The 19,228-nt window shown below is 43.9% G+C and overlaps 1 protein-coding gene across 3 annotated transcripts in view; it reads right to left on the reverse strand.

Moving 5' to 3' along the window:
- VIT (vitrin) overlaps positions 1–17,049 on the reverse strand; it is a 36,792-nt gene extending 19,743 nt beyond the window's left edge. For 2 of the 3 annotated variants that reach the window (XM_075707835.1, XM_075707834.1), the window contains exons 1-8: positions 17,019–17,049; positions 15,282–15,347; positions 14,106–14,262; positions 12,010–12,143; positions 8,161–8,238; positions 5,224–5,304; positions 3,219–3,425; positions 2,510–2,560 (exon numbers count right to left, since the gene is read on the reverse strand). In XM_075707835.1, coding sequence (XP_075563950.1) covers positions 2,510–2,560; positions 3,219–3,425; positions 5,224–5,304; positions 8,161–8,238; positions 12,010–12,143; positions 14,106–14,262; positions 15,282–15,347; positions 17,019–17,049 — 805 coding nt within the window. Of the gene's footprint in view, positions 1–2,509; positions 2,561–3,218; positions 3,426–5,223; positions 5,305–8,160; positions 8,239–12,009; positions 12,144–14,105; positions 14,278–15,281; positions 15,348–17,018 lie in introns of all 3 variants that reach the window. The other variant, XM_075707833.1, reaches the window with a different exon arrangement.
- Between the last annotated feature and the right edge of the window lie 2,179 nt (positions 17,050–19,228).

Raw genomic sequence — 19,228 nt, forward strand, 5'->3', positions numbered from 1 at the left:
CTTTCCATGCAGGAGATCGGTACATGCCAAAGAGGTGGAAGAAAATTAACTCTGAGCCTGAGAGCTCGCCTTGTTTCGTGTTTGCCACAACCGAGCCCGAATGTTTGTATAAGGCTATTTACAAGGTCAGTAGAAACAGAGTACAAGAGAGTGAGAGAGAGATTAGTGCAGTATCAGAAGTATTTTACGCCACTTTTTTAATGAATTAACCCTACCCTCCACACCCATGGTGGCAGTCTGTGCTTCTTTTGACTGTGCCGGGCCTTGGGGCTGTTCCCTCTTGCAGTACCCAAAGGCACGTTACCACCATGCCCCAGTAAGCTGGTTTCTGCCTCGCCTTCAGTGGCTGGGGCGAACACAGTGGTGGTGGAGGGGGGGTGGCGGTAGCGGTGGGTGGATGCCCAGGCTCTCACTGCCTGATGCTTGGTTGCCAGCTCAGTGCCTCAGCGTGGCACCGAGGATCGTGACATGGCTTATGATTGCAGTGCTCACGGCAGCACTGGATTTATTCCTCATCCTCATCTAAGGTTCAAGCAGCTGTGCAAGAAAGGGTTGCTTGAAGAGCTGGGATGGGAGGGGGCAAGTGGGTTTGTGGCCCTTGGGAGCATGCTGGGCTAACTGCTGTTGGAAAGAGGCAGAAGGTGTCATTGTACCAGAGCGCGGCTGAAGTTAAAGTTGTGCCCAGAGCCGGAGAGGGTTTGCATCCACTTTCAAAGCCCGCTGCCATTGCCACTTCCCCCTCCAGATTGTCCTTTACTGTATACTGGACTGGTGAAATGCTGCGCTCGCTAGTAGGGCAGATAGGAGTAAGCTGTCAAATGTCATGCTAGTTGCATCAGTGTTTTTTCATTTAGCAGTTTTGCCACATCAAGTCTTTAAAGCAAGTCTTTAAAGTTTTTTTTGTCTTAAACTGATAAACTGCTTTGTGTATGGCCATCATTCAAAACTGTATTTGTACTTTTGTACAACTGCATTTGTACTCTTTTAGAATCAAGAAGAGATCAGGAGAATTCAGGAAGCCAGATACCAAGTACAGACATGCTGGACATGGTCCTAGAAAAGAAGCCTGTGGGACCAGAAGTAGGTCACCACTCTTCCGGTTCACAATAACCTGTCCCTAAGTCTGATCACTTTAATCTTTTGGGAGTTAATTAATGTTTAGAACTTCAGTAAGGAAAATTGTGAAGCAGGATGGATCCAAATTGCAATGAAGTGACCATTGAAAGTCTTGAAAGAGTGAGTGCATTTTTATTTATGTTTTTTCATTCTTTGACTAAAGGTTTGGTCTTATTAAAGACAAATATAACCTTCCCACTGATTTCAGTGTTGCCAGAACTTTACCGTCAACATGCATCTCTCACTGACTGGGGAACCTCAAACAGGGTTTCCTAAATGGTAATAAAGACAATAATGGCCTCTGTGCTCAGCCTGTGGGAATAGGAAATAGAAAAGAGAGCAACAAGCAGGACCAGGCTTGCAGGCACATTAAGTACTGAATGATGCAGATTCCCACTGAATTTAAACCCCTTTGAATTGTGTTAGCGCTTCTGTAAATCCTGCCATACAGATACCTGTGTGTTTGACTTGGTAAGATTAACCCCTCCAGCCCCTGCCCTTATTCTGGGCTCACAGCTAAATTTGACTTAATGATGCTTTTCCTCAAGAGCTGAATTGCCCAAAAGACACCTGCCCTGCCATGTGCTTGGCTCTAAATTACTTGGCAGCAAGGACTGCTGCAGTTATGTATGTGAGAGCAAAGCTGAGCTCAAGGTACTCAGAAATAGCATCAGAGCATAAAACCTAATGATGGCCCAGCTCCCTTTTCACTCAGAAGCAATCATATCCCCATGCTCAGAAACTTGCAAACAGTTAAACACACTCTCCTTTACTTGACCGCACAGCTGAGCAATTACACATTGTATGGGAAAACACCTCTAAATTTGCAGGCTGTGGGCTGGAATGGGAGCAGGCTTCTGGACTGAGATGCAGAGCTCTGAGCAGCTGCCACTCTGCTGTCAATAACATGAGTGGCATGTCAGGAAAAAAAAATCACATTTATGCCAGACTCAGAACCACAGCCTGAGGTTTTTCAAAAAGCATTGGTTCAACGTAAGTTGGCATTTCAGATCTCTCTCAGTGCTAAGTTTAGATGGCTATGTAGCCCTCTGCATCATGCATCTTACAACTAAATCAAATCTCCCTTTGAGAGAGTAAGACAGAAAGAAGCAATAGGAAAACATGATTCAAACAGCACAAGCTTTGTCTCAAGTGTTGCAAAACCCAGCAGTTGTCAAGGCTGAAATGTGCAGATATTCACTAGAAAGGCTTCCCCAGAGCTGTGGGTGATCAGCATCTCTGACATTCAGGCCAAGTGTCTGTTTTTCAGTTTAAATCCAGACTTGGATGCAGTCATTGAATTTGCTGAGGCTTGAAAGGTTACTGAGTCATTGCTGCCCTAAAATACACTGTACTGCATGCCTTGTGGCACATACTTCTTCACCATACTTACTTGATGCTGCAGCTACCACAGATGAATATGCTGGGTGGACACTGCTAGAACCTAAAAATAAGATATTTTAATTTAGAGCTATTGAACCAAAAAACCCCAATGTTAATGAATAAGAATAAACAGAGAAGAAAAGGTTAGGGAAAACCAGGTGTGCAAAAGTCATATGAGAATTCCTTCACAGTGTTTTAATCTTTAAAATCCAAAAGCTGTTACAAAAAAATGTATTACATCTTCCACTTATTGAAAGTTATCACAAAATTAATTCTAAAATGAGTCTTGACCTATTTGTTGAACTCTCAGTCCAGACACGTGAATCAAAGAACTATTTGTTGAATCCTATACCTGAAAATCATGAGAGCATTTGGGGATGGAGAGCTTACTCCCCCGTGAATCAATTTATATGCCAGTATAAAGACCATCCACAGTTGTACTGCTTGCTGCAGATGAACTCTCATCTTGGAGAATATACGCACACATGGGTTTATGTGAGACACACTGATTTTGTATGTATGTCAAAGGCTAGACCACAACTCTAACTCCAGCCCATCTGCTGGAATTAATCTCTTTATCTACTCCTAATATTTCTACATTGAATTGCTGAATTAATGATTTACTAAATCATGGCTTATTCAGCTGCATGTCTTGTTCCTTAAATTTTAGGAAAGCTGTAGGTCAGGAGGAAAGTAATTCACACATCCATGCTACTGACCTATATCTCTGACCCTATGCAGTCCGGGTCGAGTCTTGGCTGCAGCTGCAACTGTTGTGGTTCTGGTTGTTGCAGGTGTTGCGGTTGGCTTTGGTGTTGTGGCGGAAGGATCTGTTGTTGTAGTCGTTGGTGTTGGGGTTGTGGTGGCCATTTGTGTAGCTGGTGTTGGCACTGGAGATGTCCGGTACTCTTTGCGGACTGCATCCCCTGTAGGAACATTGACACAATCACTGCAGCTGGATGTGTGACACAATCACTGCAGCTGGATGCATGACATGGATGGAAGCATCATTAATAGCGCTCACTGTTTAAGGCAACCCAGCCACTGGTGTTCTCCTCAGGATGTCTACAAGCATTCTCCTCTGCGGAGCCGTTAGTGCCTCTGTTGCTGTATGGATGTGTAGCACACGTGCGTGTGTGACACAGCATCACACTGCTCTCTGGAGAGTGCTGACTACAGCCTGTTGTAGCCTTAGTGTTTCCGCTACACTTTCTCTGCTTTGGCCAGGAACATCTATCAACATGACAGATGTCTCAGACCCATGAAATGGTTCAACCAGTCAGTTGCAGTTGCAGTTTCCATTTTGTCATCATCTTTTCTCAGTGTAATTAAGCTGTTAGAAAGTCCATATAAATGGAAATCAGCTGACATCTGGAAATAAAAGATGGCCATTCTGAGTCACAGACCAGAACAAAATATGCGTTGCCCACCACAGCACTGAAATGCTTTTGGCAGAAAGACAACTTTTAGGTAATGGTGGTTTGGGGAGTAGGTCAGAGCTGGAGCAGGAAGCGTTAGGGCTTCTCCTGAGAGGAGTGGAGAGAGCACCACCTGGGAGGTGCTGAATTCATCTAACTTTGACTCATCTCACAGTTGCTACTACTTTTAAAATGTATCATCTGTTGTGAGAACAGAGACAATTCTAGTTGCAAAATTTGCATCCTAGATATCCTTATATGAAATTGTTAACATGCCTACAGCTCTTTCAAGTCCTTGTCTTGAAAAAGAGCCTTCAACATTATCTTCTCCATCTGCCCTAAAATATATTGCGTGTTCACCTCAGCCTTGTTCCTCTCCTCCCCGCCCATAGCCCTGGGGATGGCCTGACACACTGTGTACACTGAAAGGGAATGGTGTGCAGTCTATTCATTGCCGCACAGCACAAGCTTGTATTTTATTGCTGGATGTTCTCCTTTTGGAAGCCATCGTCATGAAACTGTCTGGTGGATTAATTACCACCTAATGCTAGCCAGTGAAAAACTCAGCTCTCAGGCAGTTTTAATGGGATAATGCTGAAAGAGAGCTCAGAAGAAAAACAAAACAACTCAGCTGAAAAAATCAGTATGAATGGCTCTCTTTGGGCTGAATGGTGCCCTGCTCCATGCTGCTGCGCTAAAAGAAAGAAGACAGAGGGCACAGTGAGTCTTGCCCTGTGATCTGGTGCTGCTGGAGCAAGGAGCAGGCACATGGGCCAGATTTATACCCCAGGCTGCAAGGAGCAAGGAAGCTGGGAGCTAACAGTATTAGCAGAAAACCCAAGGAAGCAGCATAGTAAGAGCAGAGAGAAAATGCTGCCTTGGTGCATGTTGGCTTTGTTTCTGGTGGAGCCTTTAACACAAGAGAAGGGCTCTCAAGGGCTAGCTGTTCCCAATGCTCCCACAGGCAGGATGCCCATCTCCCTCGCAGTATCTTCAAAGGGTTTGCAGGGCACATGCCTTGCATAGGAAATTGCCAAGAGCTGTAAGACAGGCTTTTGAGGTTCATGGCACCTGAACTCGCCCAAACCGCAGGCAGAGATTAAACTGACAGGGTGCCCTTCAAGCACTGTCGCAGGTGCTCATGTAATGGGGTTGGTTCAGTGGGAAAGAGCCTGTAGAGAGGAGGTTGGATGGGGGAGGTAAAGCTGTGTTTGTTACCAGTGTCAAACTGCTTCCTACAAGCATCTGCAGGCAGTTTAGACCGGGAGGGATACTGTAAAAGAGCACTGAGATCCCCAACCCATACCTTGTTCTGATGCTTTTTCTGATGCATTAGCAGTATCTGCACTCTTCGTAGCTTTTAGGTCTTGCTCTGGCTTTTTAGGCTCTGAAGCAAAATTAAGCACATTAGGAAATGCAGCTCTGGAAGAAAATAATTTTAAGTCTCATATATAGAGATTATAAGTCCCCCCCCTAGCATTAGGTAGGGCAGTCAGTCTAATCAGAGCTTTCTCACCAAGCAAGAAAAAATGATGGGTGGGTGCCTCTAGACAGTAGTCACCCCATATTTTTGGTGCCAAATTTAGGCATTTTTACTGCCCAAAAGCTCCTGCCAACGTCAATAGAATTTCTGAAGCAAGCAGTAAATACGGGGTTTTACCACTAATAACCCAATACTCATAAGATTAATGCATCATATTGTTGATTTTTCCTCTGAGTAGCAGCGTGTCCTGAGAATCAGAGTCATGGTGCGTGTAGGGTGTTTGGGGAATACCAGCTAACATGCAATATTTAGGTCACTAATTCACATTCAGATGTAGTTCTTTCTTGCCTGACATTGTCAGATCATCATGGGGCTAAATCCTGAATGCTTAGACTGGCTGACTGGCTTAGAAGCTGACTGGCTTAGAAGGAATAGGGTGATTTTTTTTGGTCCTTTTTTTCTTCTAAGACCCAAAGCCATCGAAGTACTTGGAACATTTATTACAGTTCATTTACTGCTACCCTGCAAAAGAATCTGCCTCTGCTTTTATGTCTGACTGAGTACTGGAGGATTTTATCTTCCATATTTTTCTCTTCTCTAGCTATTTTGGCAGCATTGACCTATTTGAGAAATTACTCCAGGGTTAATGGTTTCCTAAAAATTTGTATTATTTTTTAAAACAACAGCTTTTGATTGTTTTTATCAGCTGTGAATAGTTACTGTTTTAGGAAGTTTTTTTCTTGCTGTGCCCAGCATTTGGGAAGCACTGTAACCACCAGCAGCATTTAAAGAAATGTCAGGCACTATGAATCTCCAGCATCCCTGGGATGAGGACAAAAATTGCACCTCTGACAGCTGATCAGGTGTGAAGCAGAATGTTTTGCTAATCTGGCAGCAAGTGTAATCCTCAAAGGACTGCCTTTACGTCCTACAGATAATGGGTTTAAGTATCCAAGTGTGCAATGTGGTCTATAATTTAAATCAGAGGAAAAAGGTAGCTTTTTTAAAACTAAGAAAGAAGTAGGAAATCCTCTATCACAAGATGTTCCCAGCACCATATTACAGAGATTTTTATCTTAAGAAAAAGCTGTTTCTAGCAGAGTATAGCTGAGATTGCTGGGCTGAGGTGGCAGGGCTAAGGAGGGCTGACGGAGCCAAGCAGGGCTTGGTGAAGATGAATTGTGACCATCAGATCTCTTTTCTACTTGCGGGACAGGGCTGGGCAAAGCAAGGCGGTGGCGTCCTCAAGCACTGACTTTGATGTAACAGTTATTATTTGCTCCTTTGCTCATCCTGCATTTTCTCTGTGTGAATGCACGGTCTTTGTTGCTAACATTGTCATTCACACTCTTTGATTCAAGAACAAAGTGAAGGAAACCGCTTGTGTCTTTGGTTTGCTGTAGGAACAGTTTCCTGGTAGTTTGTTTGCGTGTCTGAGATGTGACTTGATGACGCTCCCCATTCCTATACCGATTCTCACAAAATGTGGGGTTTAGCACTGGTGGAAGAAATCGTTGCTTACAGCCTGCTGAGCTGTACCCTGGCTGCGATTGTCCCTGGTCTGGTGTGAGATGTTTGGGCTGATACTTCATGTGTGGCTACATTTGGGAATGATGAGATGTGGTGTTAGTGATTGTTTCCTAGAAAAAAAGCCAAAATTTTTAAGGTACTGCCTCCCTTCTAGCAGTGCGTATTTGGGTTAGTAATTTCTGTGCACCTGGTCAAGACATGTATATAAGTCTGTATCTATGTGATTGTAAATGCAAAGGTATTGCAAATTAAAGGCATGGCTTTGAGTGATGAATATTCCACCTGAACAACTACAGCACTCAGATGAAAATGTGCCTTTGTGCAAGTAAAAGCCTAAAGATGAGGAAAGAGCTCTGTACTTTGCTTCCACGGACCAAACAATAATAGGCAGGAGAAAAGCAGGACTCCGCATAACTTCTGTGTGGCCTTGGATGGATGCACCCACTAACAGGCATTTGAGTTCATGGAAAAGATACAGCACATTTTGTTATACCACAGCTCACAGAGGATAAGCTCAGGAAGGCTCAGGCTCAGCGAACAGCAAAAGAGCTGTGTTAGGGAAATGTGTAACAGTATGAGATGTTAACTTTGGTTTTGTTCACACCCCCAGGGAAGAGTCTGAACATTACACAGTTGCTATAGGGGGCACAAACAAGTGTCATTTCAGTGACAGAGGCACTTCACATACACTTGAATATCAACTACCACCTGGTGTGAGACTTGATCAAAGACCTCTGAAAATGAGGAAATTATTTCAACTGAGTTGAGTCTTACAGAGTAGGATGCTGACTAAAATGGTTATTCAGAGTAGTTCCTTATCATGTCATCCTTAGCTAAAGCTGCAGTGTATTGCCATCTGTGTCATTAGTATTATATTATTATTTGTTATTATACTCTCAACACTGAATATCCCAAAAGATAGCATACATTAGGAGAAAGTCAACATGTAAAACCTCAGTTGCTTTCATATAATCACTACAACATCATACTCACTAACAGGGAGTTCTTGGCAACAGAAGTCTGTGAAACATGGTATGACCAAAAACCAGAAATTGTCTGGGATAATTTCCATATGCTTAACATAAAAAATACAATAAGGGATTTGGATGACATACTAAGGGATGCATTAACTTCTGACTCTGAATAATTATATCTTTGTATTACACAACTGAGAAGATACAACAGATAGTTGTGAATGGATGTAAAGGAGAGTCAGTCATAATTACTTGCCTGATTTAACAGCTGTGCTTTTTGAAGGAGAATATTCAAGAGTTGATGGATATGTCACACCTTTTCTTGGCTTGCCCTCTACAAAAAAAAAATCATTAGAAAGCATCACAAAAAATTTCTAAGGTTTCTTGCAACAAAACTCTCATCTAACATATGCATTCAGAATCAGACCCCACTTCTTTACTGCCCAACTCATTTTTTTTGAAGATTTCTTTCATTTGATGGCAGAATCTCAAAACCATGCCACTAAAAATACCAATTCCTAAATCCAGCATCATTAAAAAAAAAGTTGGAAAGCATGGAAATGCAGTCCTGGGAAGGATTTGAAGAGGTCAGTTAGTTCATTCCTTTGCTCTCAAATGGTGTTAAGCATAAGGAGACCGTTCCTGAAGGACATGTGTATAACCTGTACTTAAACCCACAGCATCCCTAGGCAGCCTTTTGCAGTGCCTGACTATGCAGTCAAGTTAGAAAGCATGTTTGATGTGGGATTCATTTCGTCACGCACACGGCATTCTTCTCTGACCTCACTTTTGCAACATGCCATTTCTGGCAACAGTCTTTTGCAGTAATAACAGTGGGAGAAGGCTGTGCTTGTGTGTGGGAACATATGGTACCTATATTTAGATGTAAAATGAGGGTCCTGTCTTAAAACAATGAGGTACATTTCCCAGTTAAGCTTTGAACCACAAATCTTTTTAGTGCTGCATCACATGCCACAGACTGATGGGTGCTATTTCCCCTGTGCTGGCACACAAAGAAGGGTATATGCCAGAGGAACTGGTCCTCTATGTGCAGGGATGGCCATGGAGCTGGAGACGCACTGTCCTTTGTCCCTTTTCATGTTTCTTTCTGCTTTGTTTTACTCCTCTGAAATTTCAGTTGTCATTAAAAAAACCTAGATGAAGAAGTTAGTTTGAGATACTAATGAAGTAATGATGTAAGGATCTAATCCATTTCTCATTTACAGTGGTATAAACTGAGAGCAGCTCCACTGAAGAACACAGATCTGCCAAAGATCAGAGCTGGCAATTTAGCATGCAAGGACAAGCTGGAAAGAGCTTCCTCCTTGCCCTCGAGTCTCTCACAGAAGCCTGAGTAAAGGGAAGCAGGTCTTCACTTCCACTTCCCTCCGAGCCAAAACTGGGATCAGGAGCCAAGCAGGACTAGGTAACTCTTCCACCAATTTAGTAGAAAGATGGAAAAGTTATAGGATTGCAGATGATTTCTAAATGCATTTCTTTATCCCCAACAGAGGCAGAGTTGTCAGGTATGAGTGGTTGTTACACAGTTGCAGCAATAGTGTAGTAATCTGCTTTTAATTTAGAATATTTCTGTGCTAATCTGATTTCTAATGCAAACCTGAAGCCTGCTGCTGTGCAAATAAACTAGCTGGCATGGGGGCTGGCTGCTCCCAGACTCGGGCTTTTGATCAACAGCAACTTGCATCCCATATGTGATCAAGAATTAGGTCTGAGGCCTGACCTGAATGTGGCCCAGCTCTCTGGAGCAATGGTAATATGTCTTTTCCACTGTCTGGAAAATGTTGCATCTAGGTCAGAGTTTGCTTAATGTACTTAAAAATGGGTTTACCTCAACTTCTGGCTGTTGAAGGACAAGCTATGGGGTGATGGCTGTTCACCCTCTCACGCTTATTTGTGACTAGCAAACCCAAAGGTTTAGGACTCTATTTTCTTAACCCACTAGCTGCAAAGCTCCCACTAAACTGAATGGAGTCATTCAACTGAATGCCAAGGCATTTCAGTGCTTGAAAGTGAATACCAGCACATTTGCATACCTCCTGGTGTGCAGGCTGCTTTAATCCCAGAGGACAGAACTCGTCCCCCTCTGCCCCTAAATCACACCACTTCATGGCCCGGGTCCCCCGAGGATTCCTCTTCTGTGCTCTTTTGTGCGGATGCTCATTCACAATTTAAACATCACAAACTCTTGGTGACAGTATCCTAAATAGGAATAAACTGTTGGCACATTTCCAGGGTACCGTAGCGCATACGGGTCTGGTCCGCTGAAAGGAAATTTGACTGAAGAATAGGGGATTCAGTTCAAGCTCAAAAGCCATCCTGAAATTAATGCCTTAGGTGACTTTATATTTTTATTGCGGAATGCTTTATGCAGCTCTGTCTTTCTGATGACTTATAATTATAAAAAAACCCAACTCATCTCTTTTTGAGAGTGAGATCTGTCTGCATTCATATCCTCAGGCTGCTGATGAATAGTACAGCCTTCCTGGGGTTTTAGTCTTCTAAATTTCTCTCTAAAATTCTAAAATTCCCACATTTCCAGTAGTTATAGTGGGAGTTTTCTTCCTATTTATATATGAAATACGATATGATATATGATATATCATGTTAGATTTACTCTTGAGCCAGTTTATAAACTAAGTAGTTCCACTGACATCAGTGAGAGCACTCAGCATGCGTAAAATTAAGTGCCTGAGGGACAAATCTCATCATGCCTACACATACTCAGATTTCTCATCATCCCCTCTTACATGTGCTTGTAACTTTCTCTTGTATCTTCTTTTATAGTGTCTCATGAATTAAGAATAAAGATTTGTTACTGTAAATCAAAAATTCTTACAGTTTTATGGGATAACAACTGAGCAGCTGCTGAGGTAAAAAAATCTTATTTCCCATTTATGTACCAGAATTACAATGTGCTGTTTGTTGGGGGAAAACCAGCAACAAGTACAAGTAGTGGTTCAGCTATTCCAGGAAATTCCGACTCATCCAAAATAAATCCTTCTCATAATGTGCTGTACCCATGGCAGAATGCTGTAAAAAATGCATCCAAATATATTAATGCAAACTCCAGACAACAGTTCATTTTGGTCTTTTTCTGAGACCTCCTTTGCTGTCCACAAATTTCACATTTTTAGTGGCTGTTCAGTTGCTTGAGCTGTTGATTTTTCCAGGAATGATGTAGTTAACTAACATCAATTGGTCATACCTATCCTAAACTGCCAAAAGCGCAGACCAGCAAGAACTGTCCCACTGTATGGATGCAGCAAGAAGTTAGATTTAGAAATTGTATGTAAAGCAATGTAAATTAGACCCTCACACAAGTAGAATGAGTGCATGTAGGTTCAAGACAATCTGAAGCTGGTGTAAAGGGGATCTAATTTAAAAAAAAAAATCTGTGAATTTTGTCAGTGAATGCAAGTGAGCTGCTCTATATACTATGAGGAGAAAAAAGGAATGAGCATTAAATTAAGATGGCTTTCCCTGCACGGAGTAGATATCAAAACTGCCTGGCTAACAGAGGTGGAGAAAATTCATAACATGCTTGGGATGCACCAATAGAATTGCTTAATATAGGGTTTGCATAAATACACTGTGGCTATATGTGGCTTGAGATGGGTTGAGAGAAGTCAGAAGTCACTTCAGAAGACGTGAACTCAGGTGCAGGCTGAGGATGCTTCAAATGGCCAAAAGGCCCTTTAGTTCCCTTAGCAGCACTCCTTACCAGGGCGGGGAGCAAGTGCAATAAGGAGACCTCCCCCATCAGTACTGAGGCTCGGATTTTACACATCAATCGCAGGAGTTAAGGTGCCCTCAGAGAGTCAATCCAGACCGCCTGTCACCTCCCACAGCGGGCTCAGACCCACACCGGGCTGCACTCAGCACACGGCTGGTGGGGTGTATCTTTGTGGGCTAGATAGGAAGCCCAGAATAAAAACTCAAATGTTCATGCTAAAGCTAGGCGGGGTGACTAAACCGGTGTTTAAAACGAGAAAGCTGCTTCCCCCTCCGCCCATTGCTGCCCGGCTGGCGGGGCAGCGGGGAGCAGCCGGGGAGGGCAGGCGGCTCTGGTGCTCCACCACGGTACCTGACACAAGGAAGGACTCCCGCCAGCGCGGCAGCGACAGGGACCGGACCCCATTGGAGAAGCTCCCACGGTAACCGGAGTGGCCGGCGACTTTCTGGACGAGGATCTTCCCGCCTGTGTTGTCAATTATGCCACTGCAAGGGGAAAACACGGTGTCTGGAGGCAGAAATTCCCCCCCAAAACTTAGAAATTGTTCAACAATGCAAGAGATACGAAGCGTTCGCTTTTACCTTTAAACCAGGGGCTGTAGTGGAGCTGTGACACTAAGTCTGCTGCTGAGAAATATTCGTGCTGCTTCCACATAGGGAAGAGCAGTTTGTTACAAAGTGCTGTCAGGATCTGTTTGCTCTTCCCACTGATCTACTGGTCCTGTGTTTGAGGTTGACCCAGTTGCACACACGAACAAGCTACTGCCTTCGTTAAAATTCCTGCAAGCTTGATTGAATGACTGAAGGTACAGGGAGAGGTACTCAGAGGAGTTTTTGGGCCAGCCATGTGACAGAAATACAAATTTGAGGCAAACTTCCCACTCACTTGACTTTTTCTTTTGTAAAAAATGAATGTTTTGTTTGAGCTCCAGTATGTGTTTTCTGCAAAATCTAAGCCTGGTTCTGACCTCAACCTGGAGTAAACTGAACACAATATTGCTGGAAGCTGTAGAAAACCTGGCAGGCTCTGTGTGCGGTGCACATTAAATGGTGTTTGACATATGATGTAACGTATCTCAAGACAAACAAAAAAGCTTCAGTGTATGCAACCTGCTGTGGCATCAATAGGAAAGCAGGCAAACCAGGAAGCAACTGCGACTCTAGAGGGGTGGTAGGACTGGGAATAATGACACTGTGCAGGAAAATAAGTAATGGGCAGCAAACAGTGGTGAAGAATATGTTAGTGCTGTAGCTGCCTCTGATGACTGCAAGAAGCTGCTAGTGAAATAACTGTAAGGAGAGGAAATTCACTGTCCGTGGAAATGAAACATATAAGCTAATAAAGCCAAATCCAGCTGGCAAATGAGGAAAACTGAAACTATCACTGCAACAATACAGGCTGCCAGCATTTGAACTATAGGGGAAGCTGCAGTTGCTATCAGTATTTTGTAACTTCCCTTTGGGACGAGCTCTGCGTGCAGAGACGAACAATTTCAGTTGTGCACTAGCATCTGAGGGAAGAATTTGTCGTTTGAAAGCCAGTCACCTGGCAGGCATCTCCCCAGCAAGCGGCCGAGCAGACAGAGCTGCAGCCGGGAGGCGGCAGCCCTGTGCACACAGGTACGTCAGCCTGTGCACTGCGCAGTGCAGAGGTAGGGTAGAAAGTCCCTAAGCCTTAACTATTCAACTTCACTCAAGATCCCAGCTATTTCACAGAACTGGAAGCACTGCAATAGCTTGAATAACTCCAAATGAAGTCAAGCTGTCAATCAGGCTTTATAAGTTCTTACTGCATTTTCAGCTGAATGCTTCCTGCCTCTGCATCCTGCCTACAATTCTGGTGTGTTTTGGTTGTGAAGTTATTCTCCATTAAAATTTTGCACACATTTTTGCATGCCTAATAAAACTTGGCAAAATTTGTTCTATAAAACTGGTATTATGTGTTTTCTTGCCCTGTGTCCTTTTCTGTGGCAGGAAAGCACATTACTCAGCCTTTGATGCCAAGGACAGTTAAATTAAAATCTGGAGAACCAAAACCAATCCCAGAAATATAAGAGCTATATGTGTTCATCACTGGTGATATGCCTATTTTTTTCTGAATCTTTATTAGTAGCAGCAGCTCTCTCCCTATCTTCCACTTGAATAATAGTACAATAGTAATTTGCTATGTGTGAATGAGAGATCTGCAAATCTCAAGACACTTCTCCAAGGGTTGAGAAATGTCTTCAAACATGACTGATTTCAACAGGAATACAAGATTGACAGCACTTTATAAGATTGGATCCATTGAATCACACGTGGTCTTTCTCGCAGGTTTTCTACTAGAACAAGCAGCCTGTAATCAAGCTTACAAGGCAGTGGGAACTTTAAAGGATTTGAAAAGCAGAGAGCTCCCTACACTGAAATGACAGTTTTGTCTGAGTGCCTCGCTCATTTAAACTCACTCACCTGTGAATTGCAGCATTGCACACACTGGAAAAGGAGGCATAAATGTCTGTGCCGTAAACACGGTATTTTACATCTTGACATCCAGGAGGGCATTTTGCAATGAATTCTGGATTGATTATCTTCCCCGCCTTGACATCGCAATCGATCTGGGGTACATCTGTGAGTGCAAAATCTTGGTAAAGTCAGATTGAATGTTTTCATAGCTGAGTGATCATGTCATGAAACAATGAGTGAGTGACAGGGATGCTCTCCTCTTATGCCTTCGTATCAAAGGTTTTGAGGTACAAGACATGTCTATGTGTGCTGCATCTACAGTAGAACACGTAATAACCCCTATACTGAGGGATGTGGCTGTAACTAAGGATGGAATAAAGAAGCCTGAGGATATTTCTGACCTTCAATGTTTGCTTCTCTGAAGGAAATATCCGTTATTGCACTTTGCTGGAGAGAGAAAGAAATGTAGTCACCCAGGCTGTGGTTAACGTGTGGGAAGGAAGGGTAGGGGAAGATGTGGCTGTGAGCCAAGACCAGGAAGGACTGTGCACTCACGAGGCAGGATGCTTCCCCAGCCTCCTAATGTGCTCGCGTAGCTCTGTGCCATCTGTAACGCCAGGCTGCAGCCACAGCCCATCAACTTGCCGTTAATTTTGAAAACTATTTGCTGGGTACAATTTACTTTGAACAAGGGGTTTAAGTGTGAGTTCACAACCTCACAGCAGGCTAGTTTCCCAACTAAATGAGCAAAACAATCTGTGGACAGAAATGGTCTTACAGCAGTATAGCTGAAAGTTATACATCCTAGTACATAGGACATGCACCACTTGTCTCATGCTAATCAGCTACCCATGCTTTGTGTTACAGCAGGTCCATTTCACATATTTGTCTCTCCCGCTGCGAAAACCTTAGTGCTTGCTTAGACCCTTGTGTGGTACATAATGACCTATGAAGACACATTTTAGTAGTGAAGTACACAACTTCCCCTTTACACATGTGCAGTAGCACCCGCTTTACTTAGTGATTTGATTTCAGTGAAAGAATCTGTTAGTTAACGTACACTCCCATTGACTCTGCAGACAACTGTGAAGAGTTACCAGAATATAACCTCGCTTTGCACTTCTTTTATGCATCAGACATGTGTGCTGTAAAGCAGCCAAGAATACTCCTGGGACCACTTACATAGCTTAGCCTTTTTTGTCTTCTTTGTGGCTTCCTTAGCTGCGTATGTACCTATAAGAAATACACCTAAAACAAAGAAAGCATAGTATCAGGAAAAAGGGGGACTATCAACATCAGTCACCACAAGCTCCTGTGCATGAGATTTCTCAAATTTGAATCAACAGATTGACAAAATGAAATGGGAATATTCTCAGCCACAGCTAGGTTTCTACTTGTTGGTTAACTTCGCAGTCAAGATGGGAAGTTAGGGAGAGAAAGATCCTTCTTAATAGCCCAGTGGGGAGGTTATCCTCTAATCGTGTGTCGTGGCATTTCACTCACTGGTGGTAGTGGGTGTGGGGCACTGGGCAGCATTACGGACTGTATGAGGTTCTAGTGTGGCGTGTCCCAATATCCTGTCCCAGCAAGGGCACTGATTTTCCTCAGTAAGTAGAATAATGATTTGAAAAGTGTAATAGTAAGAGACATACACTATTATGTTAAAACATACATCACAATATATGCATGTAGCTTACCCTGTTAGGCTTACTTGCTAAGTGCATGACATACAAAAACTCTTCATTCGCTGTGCTTATTTTATAAGCCCTATATTCTAGGTAATTAATAACTTCATTACAAATATCCCGACTTTCCTATTCACCTTTCCTTTCTCTGAGCTTTCAGGGGGATTTGAAACTCTCTATGATGTGATGGCTGACTCTCTCGTAATTTGTTAAGTTAATCTTACTAGAATATGCAACAGCAGTCATCTTTCTTTTAAGCTCTTCTCCCCCTAGACTGGTTGCAGAGAGTTTGCAGACTTAATCACGCCTAGAACTTGCTCTAAAGAAAAATCAGTCTCACAGTGTATGAAGTGACAGTGTATAGATGCAATATTGGGGTCTTTTGTCACTGGTGCAGTTGTGTAACCAAGGCAAAACTGTAGTTAGAAAAAAAGGAGCGAATCAGTGGAAAATGAAGTGCAAGGCCCCAACTACGTGCAATGTTAAGGCATAATTTAATGTGGAGAAAGTAATTTGGTCTTTTAGTAAAGACAGAAGAACTACATAGATAGCTATGGATTTGAACTAAGAATGGCTATCCTGCTGGACCTGAGGATCCCAGCTAGAGGGAATATTGCCTGGGAATATCACAATTAAAGTCATACAGCACCATTAGGCTACGTGGTGGCTGGATCTCCATCAAAGGGAGACATGTAAGTAAAGTACACTAAGACATCATGCTTGATCAACCAGAGTGTTCATGTAAGATGAATTGCAAATTCTGGAGTCTCTGCATGTTCCCAAAAAACAAGATCTTGTCTGACTGCCAGGGGAAAGAAAATAAGACACATTTATAGCCTTTGGTACCTTCTTGTTCATGGAAAGAGAAAGAACACAGAAAAAAAAAAATGGGAAGGGATGCTCCCATATAAGAAACACCTGATTTTGCTTTGGAGGGAATCTTTACATTACAGACATTTTTCAAGCCCAGTTGTGCCATCTGATATGGACTGCATGCTGCTAGTCATGTACTCGGATATCACTGCAAGTAAGTAATGTTCTTTCTATGCCAAAGTCAAGAAGTTTGGGTAGCCCATGTCTGAAAAACTGTGCCAAGGCTTACTCCACCTACCACTGAGAGCTTCATCAGCCATGGAGTCCAAAGGGAAGAGAAGAAGCCAGCAGCCACTGGTGAGCCAGGACAGGAGAGTACAAACACACAAACTACTAATTGCAGCACATCAGCTGTACTTACCGAAGAAGGTTGCAATGACGGTGGCCTTCATGGTGAGTAAAGCAAAATCTGGATGGGTCACTAAGGAGCACTGAAAAGGAAAAGACGAATACATCAGGCTGTATTTGGAGGTATCGCAGATGACATTGAAACGGTGCGGGAAGAGGGACAGTGCACTCTTCTTCAACCTTTCACAGTCCTCACACACTGCATCCTCTTCTCATGCTTTGCAGAACAGCTGATATCCCCAGAGGAGATGGTGTTTGGGCTGTAGCACTCCTATGGACTAATTTTTTCCTGCTGTCCAAGATTTGCCTTTTGCCTCAGGAAATCAAGATTTCATTCCACATACTTATTTCTGAAGCCAGTGGCAGGAGAGGGCATGATGGATATGGACATGCTCTGACAGCTGTTCAGGTTCATTCACTACTCTTCTAAGACATAATCACAGAATCATTTTGTCTGCACATCAAATCACACCATGTAATTTCGTAGAGATTCGGGGAACATAGGTCCGTTCACTCCTGAAGGACATTACGTAAAGTATCTTGCAATCATGTCATTGTTTCTGAGCCAAATTACTGGTTGCTTTCCATTTCTGGGGATGTGTGTGCATGCGTGTGCATGCACGAGCACTTAAGATTAAGAGGACGCTGTCAGAACATTTGGACAATGTTTTTTTCTGGGTCTGCATATGTGGTTCTCGACCACTGCCATCCTTGAAGCTCTTGGCCAGGCTACAAGAACACAAACTTATCAGAGATAACCCCTCTCAGCTCCTCCTGAGTGTCACCTCCCATGCTGCTTTTGCAGCTGTTTAGTGATTGTTGAGGGAATCCTGGGTTGGGCGCTCATAATTAATCTCAGTCATTAAAATACTACAAGATGCTTGACAAATATCAGAGTAAAAAGTCTGAGAGGGAGAAAATATTTGTGTGTTGTGCAGGAAAAACTCAAGGATCAAAATAAACTTGGTCTTCAAAGAGACTGATTGCATGTTATCTACAAGAAGGGCCGGAAGGAGGACCCGGGGAACTACAGGCCTGTCAGCCTGACCTCGGTGCCGGGGAAGATTATGGAGAGGTTCATCTTGAGCGAACTCCACAGGCAAGTACAGGTCAACCAGGGGATCAGGCCCAGCCAGCATGGGTTCACAAAAGGCAGGTCCTGCTTGACCAACCTGATCTCCTTCTATGACCTGGTGACCCGCCTGGTAGATGATGGAAAGGCTGTGGATGTCATCTACCTCGACTTTAGCAAAGCTTTTGACACCGTCTCGCATAATATCCTCCTCGGGAAGCTGGCAGCTCACGGCTTAGACAGGCATACTCTTCGCTGGGTAAAGAACTGGTTGGGTGGCCGAGCCCAGAGAGTAGTGATAAATGGTGTTAAGTCCAGTTGGCGGCCGGTCACGAGCGGTGTTCCCCAGGGCTCTGTTTTAGGGCCAGTCCTGTTCAATATCTTTATCAATGATCTGGATGAGGGGATCGAGTGCACCCTCAGTAAGTTTGCAGACGACACCAAATTGGGTGGGAGTGTCGATCTGCTCGAGGGTAGGATGGCCCTGCAGAGGGACCTGGACAGACTGGATCGATGGGCCGTGGCCAACTGTATGAGGTTCAACAAGGCCAAGTGCCGGGTCCTGCACTTCGGTCACAACAACCCCATGCAACGCTACAGGCTTGGGGAGGAGTGGCTGGAAAGCTGCCTGGCCGAAAAGGACCTGGGGGTGTTAGTAGATAGCCGGCTGAACATGAGCCAGCAGTGTGCCCAGGTGGCCAAGAAGGCCAACAGCATCCTGGCTTGTATCAGGAATGCTGTGGCCAGCAGGAGCAGGGAGGTGATTGTGCCCCTGTACTCGGCGCTGGTGAGGCCGCACCTGGAATACTGTGTCCAGTTTTGGGCCCCTCACTACAAGAAAGACATTGAGGTGCTGGAGCGTGTTCAGAGGCGGGCAACGAAGCTGGTGAAGGGTCTGGAGAACAAGTCTTATGAGGAGCGGCTGAGGGAACTGGGGTTGTTTAGCCTGGAGAAGAGGAGGCTGAGGGGAGACCTTATCGCTCTCTACAACTACCTGAAAGGAGGTTGTAGTGAGGTGGGTGTTGGTCTCTTCTCCCAAGTAGCTAGCGATAGGACAAGAGGAAATGGGCTCAAGCTGCGCCAGGGGAGGTTTAGGCTGGAAATTAGGAAAAATTTCTTTACGGAAAGGGTAGTCAGGCATTGGAACAGGC

Source organism: Pelecanus crispus, chromosome 3, assembly GCF_030463565.1.
Source record: "Pelecanus crispus isolate bPelCri1 chromosome 3, bPelCri1.pri, whole genome shotgun sequence".
Taxonomy (NCBI): domain Eukaryota; kingdom Metazoa; phylum Chordata; class Aves; order Pelecaniformes; family Pelecanidae; genus Pelecanus; species Pelecanus crispus.